General features: G+C 39.4%; 1 protein-coding gene across 36 annotated transcripts in view; it reads left to right on the top strand.

Moving 5' to 3' along the window:
* Positions 1-21,069, top strand: part of MAP4K4 (mitogen-activated protein kinase kinase kinase kinase 4) — a 193,921-nt gene that overhangs the window by 134,167 nt on the left and 38,685 nt on the right. For all 36 annotated transcript variants that reach the window (XM_009184800.4, XM_009184799.4, XM_009184801.4 and 33 more), the window contains exons 9-13: positions 739-817; positions 4,640-4,815; positions 7,406-7,478; positions 8,909-9,119; positions 20,558-20,719. In XM_009184800.4, coding sequence (XP_009183064.1) covers positions 739-817; positions 4,640-4,815; positions 7,406-7,478; positions 8,909-9,119; positions 20,558-20,719 — 701 coding nt within the window. The remainder of the gene's footprint in view (positions 1-738; positions 818-4,639; positions 4,816-7,405; positions 7,479-8,908; positions 9,120-20,557; positions 20,720-21,069) is intronic.

The raw sequence follows: 21,069 nt of genomic DNA, 5'->3' as shown, positions 1-21,069 counted from the left end.
TACATTCCCCTGTGCTTCCCTCTGAGACAGTAAGGCGGGGAAGTACCACCTCATCCTTTGTCTCAGTTTTTGTTCACAAGGGGAATAGTATTGTCTGCCCCTCCTCATTGCCCAGATGCCTTGTAAGGGTCTTTTGAAGGTAAAGAAACACATGAAAATGCACATTGCCTATGGTGACACAGTAATGCCTGCGTGTGTGCCTAACACACCTTTATTGGGTGAGTGATAGGAGTACAAAAACAGTAATTGCACAGAAGTAAATCCATTTCATGCTCAATTTTTGCTTTCTAGTATTTTTAGCTGTAACAACAAACAGCATTTCTGGAGGGCCTAACTGTGCTCATTCTGTTCCAGGCATTGCGTGAAGGCCTTTGCAAGCCATATCTTATTTAATCTCGACAACAACCCTATGAAAATGCAATCATTTTCATTGTAATCTTACAGATAGTTTAACAACTTAAGTGTTAGTTCCTGTAAGACTTAGATTTATGAAAACTTTCCAATGTCTGTTGAAAAATGTATATTCTTCTTGTTGCTCTCATCCTCCCGCTGTGCTGTTTTTAAATGGGAAATTCAAGGTATGCCCTGGAGTTCGTAACTAGGTGTCTAGACTGCTCGGTATGAAGCCTGTCAGTCAGACGATGGGCCAGAGCATTTCATGTTATTTATGACTGAGCCCTAGAAATCAAGAATGAGTAAAGTAAGTGCCATACTGACACGACCGTCTCCTCTCCTCAGCTCTCTGTGACATGCATCCAATGAGAGCACTGTTTCTCATTCCCAGAAACCCTCCTCCCCGGCTGAAGTCAAAAAAATGGTAAGCTATATATGGTTTTTTGTTGTTCTTTTCCTTTTTTTTGTTTCTTTTTACTTATACTTTGCTTTGAGATAAAATTCTGGCCCTTCTAATTCTGGGGAACACAAGAGCTGGTTCTCCAAAACTCCAATTAAAGGGTGCGTTGATTTTTTTTAAATGAGATTTTTCTTGATAAATTCTCTCTGAATTACAAAACGGTGACAAACGACCACACGAAACACTATAACATGTCTAAAGACAAATGCTTTATTTTAATATTTAGACATTCTTTTAAGTGTAATATACTTCTAAACATCTTTCCATTAAAGAAAGTGACTGGGCCCGGTGGCTCGCACCTGTAATCCCAGCACTTTGGGAGGCCAAGGCGGGCGGATCACCTGAGGTCAGCAGTTCGAGACCAGCCTGACCAACATGGAGAAACCCTGTCTCTACTGAAAAAAAATACAAAATTAGCCGGGCGTGGTGATGATGCCTGTAATCCCAGCTACTCAGGAAGCTGAGGCAGGAGAATCGCTTGAACCCAGGAGGCAGAGGTTGTGGTGAGCCAAGATCACGCCATTGCACTGCACCCTGGGTAACAAGAGCAAAACTCTTGTCTCAAAAAAAAAAAAAAAAAAAGCTGTGTTGACTTGCAGTTCCTCAGATGTCGTAGGATTTTAAAATTAATGGAGGCTTTTACTGTAATTATTATTATTTTTTTAACTGAAGTTAGACATACCAGCTTTCATTGCAGAATAGCATATTAACAGAATGGCTTAATCTTCTTGGGCTGTCACTTTTCCTTCTCCTTGTAACTCTCATACATTTGTCAAACAGAGTACTGATACCCACAGAGAGAGAGAGGAGGATGACTTTCCCTGAGAGCACCTGTTAGGATTGCAGCATTGTGGGAACATACTGTTGGGTTAGTTGTAAAATCTTGAAGAGAGAGAGCAGTGTTTTGGGTTCTGCTGAGAATTTTGCCCCCTCTTTCCCTCCTGAGTTTCCTTCTGGGTCCTTTCCTGTTTGTTCTCGTCTGTACTCGGGCTCTTCATGCATGGCCTTCCCTCCTTTTTGTGTTCCTCTTTCTGTTTTTCTGGACTCGTTGATTCCTACCTGCTATATGACTTTTTTTTTTTTTTTTTTAAACAGTTCTTACTAGTTTTCCAATTGATGCTACCTCGTCTTAGGTTCTTGACTCTCATTCTGAAATACGCAGAACATCTCAGAGTTAAGCTTCCATTCTGAATTTGGCCTTTTAGCGGTTCCTGTTTATGCTTTTTTTCTTGTTTGCTCACCTTCTGGTGATTTGCAGTTCTCTTTTCCCCTATGTTGTTGCACGCCAACACCCATCTTCATACCAGTTTTCTTCGTGCTTCTTCTCCCTGTATCTCACTGTCCTTTCCCCCAACACATTTCACCATCCTTTCCCCTCTGTCTTCTGCTGGCAGGATTTTTCTCAGTTTTTATCAAGTCTTTAGCCACGTTTGGCTCCATGTGGCTGTCTGATTCCATTTACCTGTGTTTAGAATGGTTTTTATTGCCACGGAGTTGTAAGGATCTTAGCTCCAGTCATTCTTCTGTATTAAGACATAATAACTCTGGACATCCTCAGGTGGCCATGCCTAGGGAAACCCAATGTGTATAGCTGATATCACCCAAGGAATCAGCTATGGAACTGGAGTAACTCTTTACCCAGTTCATGCTTTGATTAAGTAGTACTCATTCTCCCCTTTTCTTTATCTCTCTCAGATTTTGTTGACAGAAGTCCGTACTGGAAGGATTGCTAAGTTAATGCTGTCTTCAGGGTTCCTCACACTCCGATTATTCTGTCCGTTAGCTACAGTTTTGTATTAACCACTGTGTGTCCAACATACAGTGATACAAAGGTACAGTGGTAGACAGCAATAAATGCTTCCTGTGTTCTTTTCTTACACCAAACTTTCTTTAAACTGGATTAGATGACACGTTTCATCCATTTATATCCCTGTTCTCATATTACCCAAGTATTCTAAAAGGATGAGATAATTACAGACGTAAAGTCCTTCTTCTTGTGATTGCTGTCCACCTGATGTAAGTTCTGTTTTTTGGAGAAATGGCTTTCAAAAGATGATCAGTGTCCTTCTGCCAGCAGAACTTGATTCTTGATTTTAGGAAATATTTTGTAGTTCATTGATTCCCAGATGTTAGTCTGTGGACACAATGCTTAGGAATCCTTTTGGAATCTTTTAACTGATGGCTCTAACCTCAAAGTTTCTGGTCTGAGGAGTGACTCAGGTATTTGTATCTTCAATAAACTCCCCAAAATGATCTTTGTGGACATTGGGTCTTAGAAATCTCTGTGTTAAAGCATTTCACTATCCTGTGTAGAATCTTCCATGTTCCTCATTAAACGTAGAATAAAGTAACAGCGACTTTGAATGACTTTAAGGGCTTTTCTTTGAGCTGACCCTAACCTATTTTTCCATTCTTTTTCATTTTTCATACTAGCCTCAGAAAATAACTCATTATTCTCTAACACTTCCCTACTTTAGTTCATATCATTCCTTCACTCTGGAATGTTGTCTTCTCTGTCCTACCTTATGAATATCAAGTATCCTACTTTTTCTTCTTGTCCAATCCACTGTAACAGGTTTTTGCTTCCTCTGTAAGTTTGATATATGTCTGCTGTTGTATCTACCTAAATTTCTCCACTTTATTTCTTATGTGTATGTGTTATAGAGCCTAACGTAAACAAATGCAAATAGTTGATACATAAATATTTGTTGAATTGAAAAAAAGTTAAGTTTTAATGGAAATACGAGACAATAGAAGTGATTCTTAAAAGCAGTGAAGTAGAAAGAGTGAACTAATTTTCTAACTCACATTTTTAAAGACTGAAGAATACCTCATTCATTCAACAAAACTTTATTCCATACCTATTGTGGTGTGCATGCCTAGCGTTGAGCATTGCCTACAGGTTGAGATGTAGGAACTAGTTTTTGACCTGTACCATTTCAACCTTTCAGCGGGACAGAAACATAAAGCATGCAGTCTGTTAAAAGCAGATAACCCCAGAAGAAAGGTTCCTAACTTGGGGTCACATAGGGCGGAGTGTTGCCAGGAAGATTTACCAGAAGTGGTGATTCTTGAAATGAGTCTCAAAAAATAGGATAGGTGATTGGTAAGAGTGTCCTGACCAAGGCTAGGGCTGTGGTCCTCATGAGCTGGTTATGGAGAAACAGGCAGAAGTAAAAGTGGCTAGTATGGCAAATGTAGGTGACAGATTCATCTCTTCCCCTAACCCCTCCAAAAAAACTCAACGATTGTAATTTCCACCTTTGTAGATTAAACAGAGGGAACTGACAAATCAACTGGTTTGGAACTCTGGTGGAAATGTCAAATTAACAGGTTCAAGAGCCCCAGCATTTGGTCATGGAGTCTGCTCCTTTTCTTATCTCATTGCTGTCCTTGTCTTCTAGGTACTGGACATCTGTCCCGTCTGCCTTCATTTTATCAAAGACCTCCCACTACCCCCTTGCCCCCGCCACTCCTGTAATTAAGTGATTAATGTGCAATATTAGATTTAAGCCCAGTTCATTTAAATCTGACTTCCTTCTTAGCTGCCTATTTGTGGTGTGTTGTTAGCGATAGGATGCACCACTTAAACGGTGCTAAATTAATGCTCCTGATCCTCAGCAGTCCTGAGTTCCTATTTATGTTTCATACATTATTCCTATGCATTTGCAGAATGTTCACAGTGAACTCTGAAGCTCTTCTTTATGTTGAGGCTTGTAAGTTACTGATATTTTGGATCTTTACTCTCTGTGGTGGAAATTTGATGATCTTTTTCACTTCTTACAGGTCGAAGAAATTTTTTAGTTTTATAGAAGGGTGCCTGGTGAAGAATTACACGCAGCGGCCCTCTACAGAGCAGCTTTTGAAACATCCTTTTATAAGGGATCAGCCAAATGAAAGGCAAGTTAGAATCCAGCTTAAGGATCATATAGATCGTACCAGGAAGAAGAGAGGCGAGAAAGGTACTAAGCCTGTTTTTGTTTTCATCCTTTAAAATTTTTATGTTTAGGTTCTTGCCAACTAGAGTAGGTCACTCCCTTCCCAGCTGTGAGAGTGCTCACTTGGCCAGTGCTTGCATGGTTTCTCTCTGCTTGCAGTTCAGTGCTTAGGCCTGGGGTCCAGCCTGGCTCCAGGTGGAGTTGGCTGGAGCTTTGTGGTGTGTCACCAAGCTTACAGCAAGTAAATAGGCATGACGATGGGATGCTCTTCTTGTTCCCGAGGGTGACGTCATTGTTGCTGCCCATTTTACTTCATCATGGATGTGTTCATGGCATATTTCACTGGGGTTTATTGAGCATCTGCTGTGAGCATCACCATCAGTGTGTTTCTGTATAATTCTCCTGCCCAAGAACCCCGCTCAGGGTTTTTTTATTGCTCTCTGTATTACAAGTGGTGTGGCAGCATGGGCCACATGCATAGTCAGACGACTTTGCTTTCAATAGCATGCACAGCACAAGCATGCTCTTGTGCTAACTACTGAAGGTTCTTTTGTGTTCCCAGTATCTTTGTTTTACGTCTTTGCACATACTTTGCCGACCTTCCTGGAATGCTCTCCGTTTTCCTTCTGTCCAGCAAGGTGCAGTTCAAACATCATCACCATCTTTACTAAACCATCTTCTCTGAGGCTGCTGGCTCACACTGATCTTTCTCTTTTGTGGGTCCCTATAACAACATTATAGAACAACACTTGGATAACTGGTATCCTATTATTTTTTGGTTCAAATTTCAAGGTCAGAGAAGAAACTAAGAAGAGCAGGTTCAAGGCAGTAAAAGAATTGGTCAAAGTCTGGAGGCCTTTCTGCCTGTACTGGTATTCATAGTTAAGTTATCATTGATGTTCAGAATAACCTTTTTCCTTCTGATATACTTAGTTATAAAAGTAATTAGGCTTTGTATATTAAGCTATGCACTTGTAACACAGTTAACTAAAGCTTGAAAACAAGACTTTTTTTCCTTAACTCTCAATTGACATGGAAGCACTGTTTAGGAAAAAATTATTTGCATATTGGATCATTTTCCCATAACTTTACTTAGTAATAATAGCTAACATTCATGGAACATTTGCCAGATACCTTGGATCATCTCATGTTTTCCTCATCACCCACATTTTGCAGATGGAAACAGCAGAACACCTTCCCTTCCTTTCAGTCTTCAAGTCACAGTGACCTCTTTATTTTCTCTTTGGGTTTACCTTCCAGATACCATCAGCCTCTTGTCAATAATTAGTAATTTGTAGTATAAAATTATAAACATAGCAGAGTACCTATTTTAAGGATTCTGAAGATTATTTAAGCTGGAATTTCCCTTTGAAGCTAGCAGAGTCTATTAAAATTAAATAGCTTTGATGGTTTAGCATACAGAAGAGCTTATGTTATATATGCAGACTGATAAATTTGTACGGAACCATATTTTAATTGCTCAGGCACTTTAAAACCAGGAAACTGATTTTCATCTTTTTTTTTTTTTTTTTTTTTTTTTGGGACAGAGTCTTGCTGTGTCACCCAGGCTGGACTACAGTGTTGTGATCTTGGATCACTGCAACCTCCGCCTCCTGGGTTCAAGTGATTCCCCTGCCTCAGCCTCCTGAGTAGCTGGGATTACAGGCGTGCACCACCACACCCGGTTGATTTTTGTATTTTTAGTAGAGACAGGCTTTCACCATGTTGGTCAGGCTGGTCTTGAACCCCTGACCTCGTGATCTGCCCGCCTGGGCCTCACAAAGTGCTGGGATTACAGGTGGGAGCCACCGCACCCAGCCTGATTTTCATCTTGTATATCTTTGAAAAAAATAGAGGTGTGTGTGTCTAGTCTTTGCTTTTAAATCTCTTCAGCCTGTCTGGGTTTTTTATTGGTTTCTGGAGTGAAACTGCTCACTGGAAGTTGGATATTGACATTAAGTGAAGGGACCGGTAAAATGGCCTTTTGGGAGAACTGTATGAAACCTGTAGAACTGAAAGTGAGTTATTGATGTTGAAACTTCTGTTTGTTTGAAGTCTGGCCTAAGTAGAGCAAATTTTAGTCTCGTTTTTTTTTTGCTATATGGTTTAATTTGTTTTCCCTGATTTTGCCTGGTTTGTTTGTGGGTACATTTTGGCTTGTTTTTCCTGTACCTAGTTAATGTTTCACTCTGTGTCCATCCTACAGGCTTTTTTCCCTCTGCTGCACTCTCCGTGGATCCCTAATTGCAGAAAATCACCAAATAAATTATCTTGGTTGCCTTAGTTTCAGCAGTCACATATCTTTTTGAATTTTGCCATCAAAGTGGATTTTGTTGAATTTGCTAGTGTCCTTGGGTTCTTTTCTTATGTGTCAGGGGCGCTGGACCCCCTCTCGTGGTCCTGCACCTCCTCAGCAGTGCATCCCCATACAAGGTTGGCTGGAATGCTGTGGAATCAGCTTTTCTATAGGGAGTAAGGCTGACTAGGGAATAGATGCTGTCACTATGGGAATGTGGTGTCTTGTCCCTCCTCCCCAAATGCTTTATACAAGTTGCTGTTTTCACCAGGAATTTGTTTATTTTCTGCCATGATGCTCTTGTCCTTTTCTTTGTAGATGAAACTGAGTATGAGTACAGTGGGAGTGAGGAAGAAGAGGAGGAAGTGCCTGAACAGGAAGGAGAGCCAAGGTAACCACGAAGCCACTGTTCAGTATCCTGCTTTATGAAGGGATTAAGTTTTATGTTGTGCCAGGATTTCAGAAGACACCTGTGTAGTACAACGAATCTTAAATTCTTTGCTAGTACCAGTTAGACAGCGTCTTAGTATCTTCCATTCTTCTCTATACTTGTCCTGTAAACATTTTTCTTCCCTGGATCCTCTTACCCAGTGATTCTTTACCAAGGGTTGTATTGTGTCCTCTCCCCGAGTCATTGATAAATGTGTGGGCCTAGGCAGGGGAGAGTGCCCCAGCATTTATTGTTCCGGAAGCCATGGATAGTGAAGGTGCCATTGAACACCATTTCTTGTGGTATATAGAATATGGCTACACACAAAGAATTGTCCCACTCATGGACCAGCAGGACTGTGTGTGTCCTGATTTATTTTACGGTCTATGTTTTAGTTTATCTCTGGCTTCCCAAGGTTCAGTAAAGCAGAAGGTTAAGGAGTCAGATTGGTTGCATGAACCTCATAATAACTGATGAATCAGAGAATAGAGGATTTTTGGATTGTAAGATGGGTGTGCCTGGCATTTGTCCATGCTGCAGGATGTGGCTGATGAAGTGAACAAAGGGAGGGTGGAAGGGCATCTCGAGAGACCTGTGGGGAACCATGTGCCAGAGAATGGGACTTGGAAGAGAGAGAAGAGAATTTATTGAAGCTACTCCATAATCTCTTTTTCTTCTTGTGTAGGAGAGATTTTAATCCATTTTAGACTAAGAATTTCAGAGGAATTTGAACTGATTTCATGAGCAGTGTAATTGTTTTTGAATAGGAGGAGCACCATATGGCGAAAAAGGCAATTTAAGGAGATATCTTTGCCGTGCTGCTCTGGATGCCATGGCAGTGGAGAAGTAACTCGGTGGGGAGGTCACCTAGGAAGGGTGTGTTTAATTGATCTTTGCAGTGGCTGATTCATAGGACCCGCTTGGGCTCAGCTGCTGACCTGGAAATTAGAAAGTGGGAGGGAATTATGACAGGGCTTGGTGGTTGACCAAAGACAAAAGGAATGGTGTAAACACTGAAGAGTGGTCTGATGGTTCTGTTTACTGAAGTAAAAAAAAAAAAAAAGGTAGTTAAAGGACTAGTGAAATCAAAGAAGGTGATTTCAACCTTTCCTTTGACTGAGTTTGAATCGTTATGAGAATCCTAAGTAGAAATGTCTTGTCAAGCAAACATCTAGGACAGCATTTTAAGACATTTACTAAATAAATAAAAGAAGATATGGGACTATCGAATTGTAGCTATGGTCATTTCTGTGAATGGATTAGTTGCCTCCCTCAAGTCAGAAGAACTCAGAGAATGAATGTAGAAATGGAATAGGATGCTGGTGCTGCTGTCTCACTTAGAGGACAGTGTGATCTGTGCACACCCCTGAAAGCCCTACTTTCTCCAACAGTTCCATTGTGAACGTGCCTGGTGAGTCTACTCTTCGTCGAGATTTCCTGAGACTGCAGCAGGAGAACAAGGAACGTTCTGAGGCTCTTCGGAGACAACAGTTACTACAGGAGCAACAGCTCCGGGAGCAGGAAGAATATAAAAGGCAACTGCTGGCGGAGAGACAGAAGCGGATTGAGCAGCAGAAAGAACAGAGGCGACGGCTAGAAGAGGTAGCAAAAGGAAAATGTCCAAGTTGGTTGGTCTTTTCTCTTTCTGCATTTACACTGGTAGTTAGCCACTCCAAGGAATATCCTCCATAGCTTCCTGGGGTAATACTTATCCCCTGGCACAGCTGTTTACATAACTTGTGAAAGAAAGCTTACACTTCGGACTGGCAGGCCTTCACATTCCTTGAGGCCTTAGAAATGTTTTCCTTCCTTGTGAAAACTTGGATCTGCCCCACAGTTACTCATCAACATACTGTGTTAGATGCCGAGCAAGTGTCCCAAAGATGGCATCAGACCAGTTTTGTGAAGTCTTTGCATTATGGTTTAAGTTGGCTTGCTCAGGATTGACCTGATTGCTTTTCCACTCTCAGCCTCTGAGTCCCAGTGCATATTTTTCTGAAACTTCAGCCTTCTTCACATGAAAAATTATTTTTTTCTCTAAATGCCTTAACTTTAGGTATACTCAAGAGTAGGGGATGCAGATGAGGACAAATAGCTAATGCATACCGGGCTTAATACCTAGGTGATGGGTTGACAGGTACAGCAAACCACCATGGCCCACGTTTACCTATGTAACAAACCACGTTCTGCAGTGTATCCCAGAACTTAAAGTAAAACAAAATTTAAAAGAAAAAGATAAGATTTGGACTTAGAGGCAGAAACACAGGAAGAGTACCATGTGGCAAGGGAGGCAAGATGGGAATAATGGTCTGCCAGTCAAGGAAGGCCAAGTAGTGCCTGCAACCACTGAAACTAGGAAGAGGTGAAGAAAGACCCTTCCCTAGAGCCTTCAGAGAGAACATGGCCGTGCTCACACCTTGGTTTCAGAGTTCCAGCATCCAGAACTGTCAGAAAATAAATTTTTACTGGTTTAAGCCAAAAAAACAAAAAACAAAAAAACCATAGACACTAAGGGATGCAGAAAACAATTTGAACCTGGAAGTTGTAGTGTCCTCTGGTGGAGAAGTACATTTTGCACCACCTGCTCGTTTAACTCATTAATATTGCTAACATTGGTAATGTGGTTACCTTACAGCTTTCATGTTTTTAATGCACAGAAATATATTATTTCCCTGTACAGTCATGGGTCGCTTAATGACGGGGATACATTCTGAGAAATGCATCATTAGGTGATCCGTCATTGTGGGAACATCATAGAGTGTACCTACACAGACCTAGATGGTACAGCCTACTACGCACCTAGGCTATGTGGTGTGGCCTCTTGCTCCTAGGCTACAAACCTGTACAACATGTTACTGTGCCTAATACTGTAGGCAGTTGTAACACAATGGTAAGTATTTGTATATGTAATCATAGAAAAAGTATGGTAAAAATATGATATTATAATTTTATGGGACCACCATTGTATATGCAGTTCATCATTGACCAAAACATGGCCATTTCACCTGGGGTTCAGAAGAGTCTTTTGATTTTCTTTTCTTGACTGGCTCCTGCTGCCTACCTCACAGGTCCAAATTTCTCATTCATTATCATTTCTGTTTTTATTTAATTCACAGACATTGTTTTTTTCCTCCAGGAAAAATGGCCCAACAGCAGTAAAGCCCTGTATTGATATTATCCAGTGGAATTTAGTCTATTAAATAGCAACACATGCTGTTAAATACTATCCTACTAATTTAACAGCACATTTTGGCATGGAATCTTTCATACACTTTGCGTATTTTTGTAGTCCGGATTCTGAAAACTCTTTATAATTTGCCACCTGTTTAGAAAAATTGGTGCCTGCTGAACTAAGGAGCCTGCAAATAGTCAGCTAGGACTTTTAGAAGAAAACAGGACATACGTTCCCCGGTAGTAGGGACAACTTCGCTGCTTATGTAATGCTTTTGTAGCTAATTTGCAAATTCCTTGTAGTATTTTTGTTAAGACCCTTTTCAATGTTCTTTTTAATAACTCTTGAATGAGTTCAGAGGTCTGTTCAAGTTGTGTATGGACTGTACTTACTGAATTAGAATGCTTGGATTTTGAGACTCTGGCTGTCCAGCCTCTGCATGTGGTAGGTGGTGAAGGTGAGCGCTGGCTCACAAGGAAGAGCTGAAGTTTTAAAGTCATTTTGTTTTATAAGCTACGTAGATGCTAGTGAATGTCTGTGAAAACAAGAATTTTGTACTTGACATGTTTTAATTAGCCCGTGATGGATTTTCAGTGTAAGTTTAAACTCAGGGTCATCTCTTTGAGCTTCTTTTCTCAATTAGGAAAGATTTAAAAAATATTGAAATGGGAAAAGTCACATGAGTAGAATTCCACTGGTTTGGATTTTTGGTCAGCTAGCTGCTTGTTATTAGCCTGGGTAATTAAGCTTTACTTAAACTCCAGGTCCGAGGAAGGTAATTTGGGAATAGAGTGATCCCTTATTTGGGGAATTGGTTCTAGGACTTCCCATGGATACCAGAAGTGCAGATGCCCAAGCCTCTGATATAAAGTGGCCTAGTCTTTGCATATAAGCTGTGCACTCTGTTCCATATATAGTCATATGTTGTATAACAACATTTTGGTCAACAACTGACTACATGTATGACGGTGGTCCCATAAGATTATAATGGAGCTGAAAAATTCCTATTGCCCAGTGACATCATAGCCTTTGTAACGTGTAATGGGTTGTAGCTCAACCTGTTACTCGTGATCATGGTGATGCTGGTGTAAACTCACGTATTGCACTGCTGGTTGTATAAAAGTATAGCACGTACAATTATATACAGTATATGTTACTGTGTTTATGTATTTACTATATTATACTTTTTAATCATTAGAGTGTACTCCTTCTACATATTAAAAACCAAGTTAACTGCGAAAGAGCCTTAGGTCCTTCAGGAGGATTCCAGAAGAAGGCATTGTGATCATAGGAGATGACAGCTGACAGTTCCATGTGTGTTATTTGCCCTTGAAGACCCTCCAATGAGACAAGATGTAGAGGGAGAAGATTGTGATATTGAGGATTCTGACCTTGTGTAGGCCTAGACTAATGTATATGTTTGTGTCTTTCTTTTTACCAAAAACATTTTTAAAGCTAAAAAAATTTTTCAATTAGGAAAAAGTTTATAGGATAGAAATTTAAAGAAAGAAAATATTTTGTACAGTTATATGAAGTGTTTGTGTATTAAACTCATAAAAGAATAAAATTAACTTTTAAATTTTAAGAAAAAGTTACATTAAGATTAATTTAATATTGAAGGAAGAAAAACATTTTAAAATAAATTTAGTATGGCATGAATGCACAGTGTTTATGAAGGCTACAGTAGTGTACACTAATGTCCCAGGTCTTCATATTCACTCGCCACTCACTCACTGACTCACCCAGAGCAACCTCCAGCCCCTCAAGCTCTATTCGTGGTGAGATCGCATTTGTAATCTTTTATAGCATGTTTTTACTGTACTTTTTTTGTGTTTAGATACACAACTGCTTACCATTGTATTGCAGTTACTTAGCATATTCAGTATAGTACCAGGCTGTGCAGGTTTGTAGCCTAGGAGCAATAGGCTACACCGTGTGGCCTAGGTGTGTAGTAGGCTGTACCATCTAGGTTTGTGTGTGCACACTATATGATGTTCATACAATGAAGAAATCACCTAACGATGCATTTCTAGGAACATATCCCTGTTGTTAAGCAACACATGACTGTACTTTAAATCATCTCTGGATTACTTAATACCAAGTACAATGTAAATGCCATGCAAATGCCTGTTATACTGTATTGTTTTGGGAATAATGACCAAAAGAGCCTGTACAGATGCAATTTTTTTCAAATATTTTTTGACCCAAGGTTGGTCGAATCCATGTGGTTGTGAAACCTGTGGATACAGAGGGCTGACTATTTGAGCCATAATTGGTTCGTAGCCCTTTACTGGCATTAAGGATTTAGTCAGAACTGTTTGAGGAACAGAGATTATTTTATGAACAAAGTAGGTAAAGATGGTCAGCCTCACTCATAAGATATTAACATTGAAAGGAGATAACTGTTACCTGTCAGCAGACTGGCAAAACATGGTCGGTAAAGCAAAGGCTGTGGGCAAACACAGTGCAGATGCCACAAAACCAGGCCCACTGGGGTTGGGGATTTCTCTTGCCATCCACACACTCCTGTCTCTGCACCCTTTTTGCAGGTGAGGGATGGTGCTTTTGCCCTTCGTAGGTCCTTCATCTTTAAGAACTACATACACTCCCACCTCCCATCTCCCTTGGTGCTCTCTGACAACTGCTGCTGCTAGTATCACCCTCGTTTGCTTCTCTGCTTTCTCCTCATCTCCTGTGTGAACTGGATCTCCTTTGGAAGTCCTTGCAACTCTTTTGGAGTTTGTCTCCCAGTTTTGCTGAAAATGAGGTTTTTGTTTTCTCTTGTTTTGTTTGGATGGTTCCAGGAGGAAAAGGGGAGAATGCTGAGCTCGTGCAGCCAAGTTTGTACCGAGAGTCTCAGCACTTCTTCCCGGCCCCTCCCCGCTGCTCTTTGTGTGTGTGGCTGTGCTCCCGGGGTCCTTCTCTTATGGGTACACTCATATTTTGTCAGTTTACTCTAAGTGAGTTATCCAGATTCAGAAAAGGATCATTTTCTTCCTTCCTCAAAAAGGTGTTGTGTTTTGTTTTGGAGACAGGGTTTTGCTGTGTCACCCAGACTGGAGTGCAGTGGTGCAATCTCAGCTCACTGCACCCTCTGCCACCCGGGCTCAGGTGATCCTCCTGGCTCTGCCTCTTGAGTACTGGGACTACAGGCATGCACCAGCATACCAGGCTCATTTTTGTATTTTTTGTTTTGTGGAGATGGGGTTTCACCATTGTTGGCCAGGCTTGTCTCTAACTCCCAGGCTCAAGCAATCCACCCGCCTCAGCCTCCCAAAGTGCTGGAATTACTGGCGTGAGCCACTGCGCCCAACCAAAAAGTTTTAATACTACTTTTCCTATTTAGAGCATCATCACACCTTTGGCTCATAAAAGACTTTGGGTCTAACTAAATTTTTTTTTCATTTTGTTCACAAGCCAACCTTTTCTTTCATCCAGTATTTATTTGCTTTTTAGGAAAAATGAAACTTAATTGTGGTGTCATTTTATCCCAATAGTTTTGTGCTCTTTTTTGTTGTTGTTGTTGAATCATGATTTGGCATCCTTTATCTGTTCCTCTCTACTCTCGTGACATTCACACATTTAGTTAGCATGTTTTCTTTGTCCTTTGTCTGAGTTTAATAAAAATAGTCTGGGCGTGATGGCTCACACCTGTAATCCCAGCCACTTTGGGAGGTCGAGATGGGGGTGCTCACTTAAGCCCAGGAGTTTGAGATCAGTTTGGGAATATAGCAAGACCACATCTCTATTTAATAAAAAATTAAAAAAGAGTAAAAGGAAATAAAAATATTAAACAAGATGGTGTCCTGGAGAAAACCAGATGAGTTTCCTGCTACTTGTAATTCTCTTTCTATTCTTGAACAGTACTGATAAGGATATTTGGGTCTTTCCTGTCTCAGAGTCTTTTAGCTGGTATTCGAAAAAATTTCTTACATCTTTCCTTTAAAAGCCTTTACCCTCAGACTCTCAGTTGTCACTTTGTGATTTTGGAAAATCTGCTTCCTCAACTGAGGGTAAATGTTAGTGTGAGCACCAGCAGTTTCTTTTGGCCTTTCTTCCACCAAGAGGACACACAGTAACATTTATTTCTGTCATTCCTACAGAATCCCAAAGTGATTTCTCCAAATCTCAAAAGTTAAATTTTAGAGGGGTGGTGGAAGTAGAAGACATTAAAAACAAAGGGAAGCAAGAGAAAAAAAACTGTGTGAAATTTGATTAGTACTGATATTAAATTGTAACACTAGGAAAACATAGAAGTTTCTTAGTAAAAAATTAACTAACTGTACCATGCATGCATTGTGTGTTTCTTAGTTCTGAAATTTAGAAGGAAGTCAGTGAACTCCTTTACTCTGAAGCACTTTGCAGCAGTTGCCATGTATTTGAAAGAAATAGGAATCATTTTCTCATTCCTCCTTTCCTACAGAAAAGTTCTTTGTTTTGCAGGCCATTAGTATCTAACATCAGGAGTACATGTTAGCACATGCTACCTTTCTTAAAAAAGTAGTTTCAGCTTTAATATACACAGTAATGATAGTGTCCTGGCATGTCAGTGCCCCTACAGCTAAGGCCTTGCTTCCTGTCAAGCTAGCAGCTCAGTTGGTATGCAGAAGGTGGCTCGCTTGCTTTTAAGAACTCCTTATAAGTTCTTAAATATTCTCTTGGCATCCCAGTCTGGTGCTTGGTTATATTTGCAGTTAAATTTTGTAGTGAGTTTAATTCCTCATACATGATTTATTACCTAGAGATGGGGAAGAAACGAATAGTTCTCTACTGTGACTTCATCAGAACTTGCAAATAAAAAAACTCAAGGGTTGGTGGTATATATGTGTAGTAACATGACTGCAGAAGTTCTTGGAAATAGCAGAGTCCAAAGAGTTAACTGGTTTATCAAAATATATTAGTTTCCATTGAAGCCAATAAATCCAGTGGAGTATATTTAAATAGATCTCACTATTATTAGTGTAATTTTATTTAGAAAAGTTTTTAGAATTGTGAGATGAAAGCTTTGCTTTTAAATACCAAACTAGAATAGGAACTTAGATAATTAAAGCTTAGTTGGAAAAGTACATGTTTACTTAGGCACGCTTGGGAAAATTTAAGTAATAAAATCTGTATAGTTTGAGAGATTTGGTGATCACGTTAGGGCATCACACAGTTTTTCTATCTGTTTCTATTTTGTTTTTAAAGAAAAGATAGTTTAAGAAAATAAATTACATCAGTTTGTAAAAGCTTCAAAAGACTATGTAGTGTTTATCATTCTTAGTTGGGTAAGCCTGAAGAAGCATGTTCATTAAAATTCCCTGGGCTTTATTATTTGCAATCATAGGCATAAGGTTAACAGTACAGACCGATGTTATTTTGTTGATGGTGTGTATGTTTCAGTTTTTGATATTTTCTTTTGAAGTTCTAATGCAAGAGGCCAGCTTTTCACATTACCTATTAAGATATTAAGGGCTTTCTTATTTTTTAATGATTCCTCTTAGTGCCCCCAATTACCTCCAAATTGAGGGCCTATTCTCAATGTAGTGGTTTTTATGGTTGGTACTTTAAATTCTTGCTCTCAATCTAGTTTACCACTTCAACTATTAGAATATAAGGTGGAAGAGAAGTTGGTAACTGTACTTTTTTTTTTTTTTTGCCTTAGCTATTGTTCTTAACTATTTGGTCCCACTAACCAGGACTTGCTTAGTGGGATAGTGTTGGGAGATTTATCACTTTCCACACTGTCTTCTGGGTTTTTTTTTTTTTTTTTTTAAAGGTACGTAACTTACCTGACCTGCAAGATTTGGAGGAAAGAAGCAGTTTCTAATTCATCTTTGTATATCTGTGGTGCTTAATAAGTATTTCTCAAAGAGATGGATTAGTTGTTTGTAGTCTTTGTATCTCTGGACAAGAAGGGCTCATTCAAATTTAAGCCTATGTGAAAATGAACCCTTGGGCTTGAGATCTCTCATTTGAGCACCAGAGGTGCCTTAGAGTGAGTACTTTAGAGGACCTTTTACGATATCTGGAGGCATAAAGGAGGTGTGTTTTTTTGTTGTTGTTGTTTTGTTTTTTTAAAGTATGAGGCTCTACCTAGTGTAAGAATTAAAGCTCAAGACTTTGTGCTCTTACTTGGTGATCTTGAAAAGATTGCCTTAGGATTTGATTGGATTTCATAGGACCTAGAGACCTGAATGGATTCCTGAGTCTCATCTCTCTAAATGCTAAGTGTTGGGTAAATTCACAGCAGCTTCTGTTTTGGATGTCATATGCTAGGTATAAAGGTTAGATTCAAATAAAAAAAGTATTGAATTTCTCTTCTGAAGGTAATGTGTGATATTTACTACAGGGGGAAAAAAGAGATAATTACATGGTTCCTGCTTTCAAGACGTTTGCAGTCTCTTTTATGTTGATCTAGTAACCGAAGGTATGGTAGTATCACCTGAAATTAAAAATTAAAAAGCCTCTCAGAAGGTTTCAGTTGACAGTTGAACTTTTTATACAGCATATCCTGTTTGTAAGATGTTTGCTTGCTATTTTTTCTTTGATAGTATATTTTGAATTAAATTTATACATTTTTATTAATTGAATAAAATGTAATTATGTTGACATTATATGTACATATATACAGAGTGAGTTTGCACACTTACGAACATGCACAGTTAGACTACCCTGTCCTGTGCAGCTCGTCTACTGAGCATCCCCTGCCACCAGCAGGAGCAGATACCTGCTGCCTGGGAAAAGTGAACAACAAAGACTGGGAACATGGAAAACACTGAGTATGTGGTGAAAGATGAACTAAAACAAGGGCATTAAGTGAAAATGTGAATACTAATCAGTGTGACTGCAGCGTGCTCACTTCACTCAGCTCCCAAAATGCTGGCAGACATGCTTACTACAAATGCTATCTCTTTTTCATACACCCTTTCCTCAATGCCATAGGATATTAGAAGGATTCCCAGAATATTGTGATGATTTCTCTCTGGAGATAACTGACCAGCCCAAAGGAAGTAAGGCCCCAGTGAAGTGATCAGGGTGAATCATAATCACCTTACTCTATTGCTAAGTAGTTGCCAGGTGCTCTTTGTCTATACTGTCCTTATAGTTTGCTTTTTAGGATCTTAAATGTAAATGGACAGCCAAGATTACCAGACGCTGAGGAAAATCTCTAACATGAAAGATTTTGAAACAAATAGGAAAAAGAACTTGAAGGATATAGAGACAGTCAGGGAACAGAGCAAAGCATCTCATACGTATTTACATATACACATGAACAGACACAAGACCTTATCCTTGGAAAGAGAAGATACTATATTTATGGAAAAAGAATACTCAGAAATTAAGAAGGAATTCTTGAGTTTTTAAAATTCAAATTAACACTCCCAGAAAGTGGGGGAGAAAAGACAAAAGCTGGTGGATAATAGGACAAAAGGAAAACTTACAGAATCAATCCAGGATGTCCAACTTCTATTTAATAGATGTTCTAGGAAGTGAATACTATAGAAAGAACATACAGGAATAATTTAAGCAAAATTTCCAGAACTAAGAAATACGAGTTTCTGGATTGAAAGCCTCACTGAATACCCAGCACATGATTAAAAAAGGTTCACACAAAGGCACATATATTATTGTGTATGTGCACATACATATATACATACATCATCATCTTTAGAATATTGAGGATGAAAAGAGGATCCTAGAAGCTGAAGTTGGGAGCAGGTAGAGTGTGGAATGGGTCCGTACTAAGTATCAAGAATCTGAATGGTCTCAGAATCTCTAGGCGCAACATCAGAAACTAGAAGGTGGCATAGCAATGCCTTCGAAACTCGGAGGGAATGTTAATTTTCTTCAGCCAAAATTGTGTGTAACATGTTAGGGGAAATAACTTTGCAAAGTTGTTTTGTTTTGTTTTGTTTTTGTTTTGCTTTGTTTTGTTTTACCTCTTCTTCTCTCTTCCTCAAGAAGCTGCTGGAGGATGTGTTCCAGCAAAGTAAGAAAGAAGATGACAAGGATTCCCAGGAAGTTTGTGTACAGAAATATAGGATGACTGGAAAACAGTCAGTGTCCAAGAATATAGAAAAAATACCTGATTTCTTTAACCGTGTTGAAAGGAGTGTTACGGTAGTGCAAGAGACTTTATAGATTATTTGTGATAGGTCCATAGAAATCCAGTGGAACAAACAAAAAGTGAGATAAGTAATAACACCTTGATAAATAAAGATGGCATAACCATTAAAGTTGTAGGTTTTAGACACTAGAGCAGGAGCACTATTCATTTTATGACCCCATCTCCACCCATGGGAGGCTGATGAGTTTTGTGTATTGAATTCGAAGAGCAGAGAATAGGGGAAAAGAAGATTCTCCCATTGAAAAACCTATGTAATAAGAGAGGCGGGACCAGAAGCAGACTCAGAACTTTGTTGAGAATAATGGGGGTATAGTAGTCAAGTGAGAGAGACTGGAGTACCCAAATCATCGTTGCTATCCAGTTATTCCAGATGAAAGATACTACTTTACATTTCCCAGGGCATCATTTTTAAGTGTCGGCTTTCAGATTAAATACTAGTTGAGAGTGGGGAGAAGACCCAGAAGGAATACTTAAACTATAATAAATGTGTTCTTTGTATATCCATTATCAATATGTCTAATATCCCTGATAGCTTTACCCTAAGTTTTCTTGTTTAATGGTTAATTTTAGTGTCACAAATAAAGTTTGTGTTAATATTATTGGCTCTGTCTGGGAAATTTGATGGCTGTGTGTCCTCTAGAGCTGTTGCTATCCAGTAGCCACTAGCCACGTTTGGCCATTTAAATTTAAATTCAGTGTGACAAAATAAAAAACTCAGTTTTTCATTCATACTAGCTGTATTTCAGGTGCTCATTAGCGACATGTGACTAGTGACTGTGGAGCAGTGCAGAGACAGAACATTTTTATTACCCAGAGAGTCCAGAGTCTAACTTGTGCTTTACTGGCAGACAGCCTTGGGCTAGAAGAGTGAGTTGTCATCCAGTGCCCGGTGTGTCATCTTGCTCTGTACTGTAGGGTTACATAGAACAGTCTGGGTTTAGAAAGGCTGAGTGAGTCTGGTAATTCAGTAGCATCTTTTACACCTGTTGATGGGCTGCAGGGTAGAGTGTGGTTAAGAGTATGTATGAGCTGTAGAGGCAGAGCAGCTCTTCCAGCTGGGGGCTTGCTGGCTCTGTGACTTTGGGCAAGTCACTTACCTTTTCTGAAGCTGTTTTCGCATCTGTAAAGCAGGGATGAAATAATGACTTCCTCGGGTTGTTAGGAGACTTATATTAGGTAAAATAAATGGAATAGAAATATCAAATACTTAGCGTAGTGCCAGGCACATAGTAGTAAGCATTTGCTCAGTGGCAGTTTCTGAAATATTTGTATTAATGATAATGGTCATAGTTATTCTGATGTCAGTTCCTCTTTTCCTGATGTGTGCTGCTTTTTTTCCTTTTTTAAATTATTTGTCTTTCTTTCTTTGCTGGATTTTTATTTCCCTTTATTTCTTTCTCTCAATGTATTTTTCTTCTTACTTAAGAGTCTTGCATAACCCTGTTAATGATATCCAAGAATAAAGAATTTTCTGTCTCCTAATTGCTGTGGTGCAGTGAGCAGTGGGGAATAATTATTATCAAAATGAAACTAAACCCTGTAAGGATTCACAGAATCACAATACTTTTGATGAAAATTCATGAGGAAGCCCTTACTTATGGGTGCGAGGGGCAGTGTGGAAATAATTGGCTGGTAGCTATGGGGCCCATGAACCTCACCTCGTTAGTGTCCACCTGTGACTGACTGATCAGCACACTATAACATCATGAGAAAGATGGCAGGAAGATCCCTGGTAATTATACATTTTTACTTACATAGCAACAAAGGAGAGAGCGTGAAGCTAGAAGGCAGCAGGAACGTGAACAGCGAAGGAGAGAACAAGAAGAAAAGCGGCGTCTAGAGGAGTTGGAGAGAAGGCGCAAAGAAGAAGAGGAGAGGAGACGGGCAGAAGAAGAAAAGAGGAGAGTTGAAAGAGAACAGGTTAGTTCACAGAGAACATACCAGGCATACATTTGTGAAGTTTGTTACTTTGCAGAGCTGGGGGATTTTTAGAAAGTACACACACATGTGATGCATACACACATGTACACACATACACATATACTTAGAACTTCAGATGTATGAACGTGGTGAAACACAATTGGAATGACACCAATAAATTGGGTCTCTTATCCTAAAAAGGGTTTATAAATCATTATACTTTAGAAACCTCTTGAAACCAGTTAAGTGGTCTCTAAATAGTATAATATCTGAAAGATGTCTGCATGTATCTTCTCAGATTTGGCTTAAATACTGTGGACCCCAAATATATGGGTGATAATTAACTTTTA

The sequence above is a fragment of the Papio anubis genome, chromosome 14, assembly GCF_008728515.1.
Source record: "Papio anubis isolate 15944 chromosome 14, Panubis1.0, whole genome shotgun sequence".
Lineage (NCBI taxonomy): Eukaryota > Metazoa > Chordata > Mammalia > Primates > Cercopithecidae > Papio > Papio anubis.
Note: the sequence above shows the minus strand (reverse complement) of the source record. Positions and strands in the feature narration are given on the sequence as shown.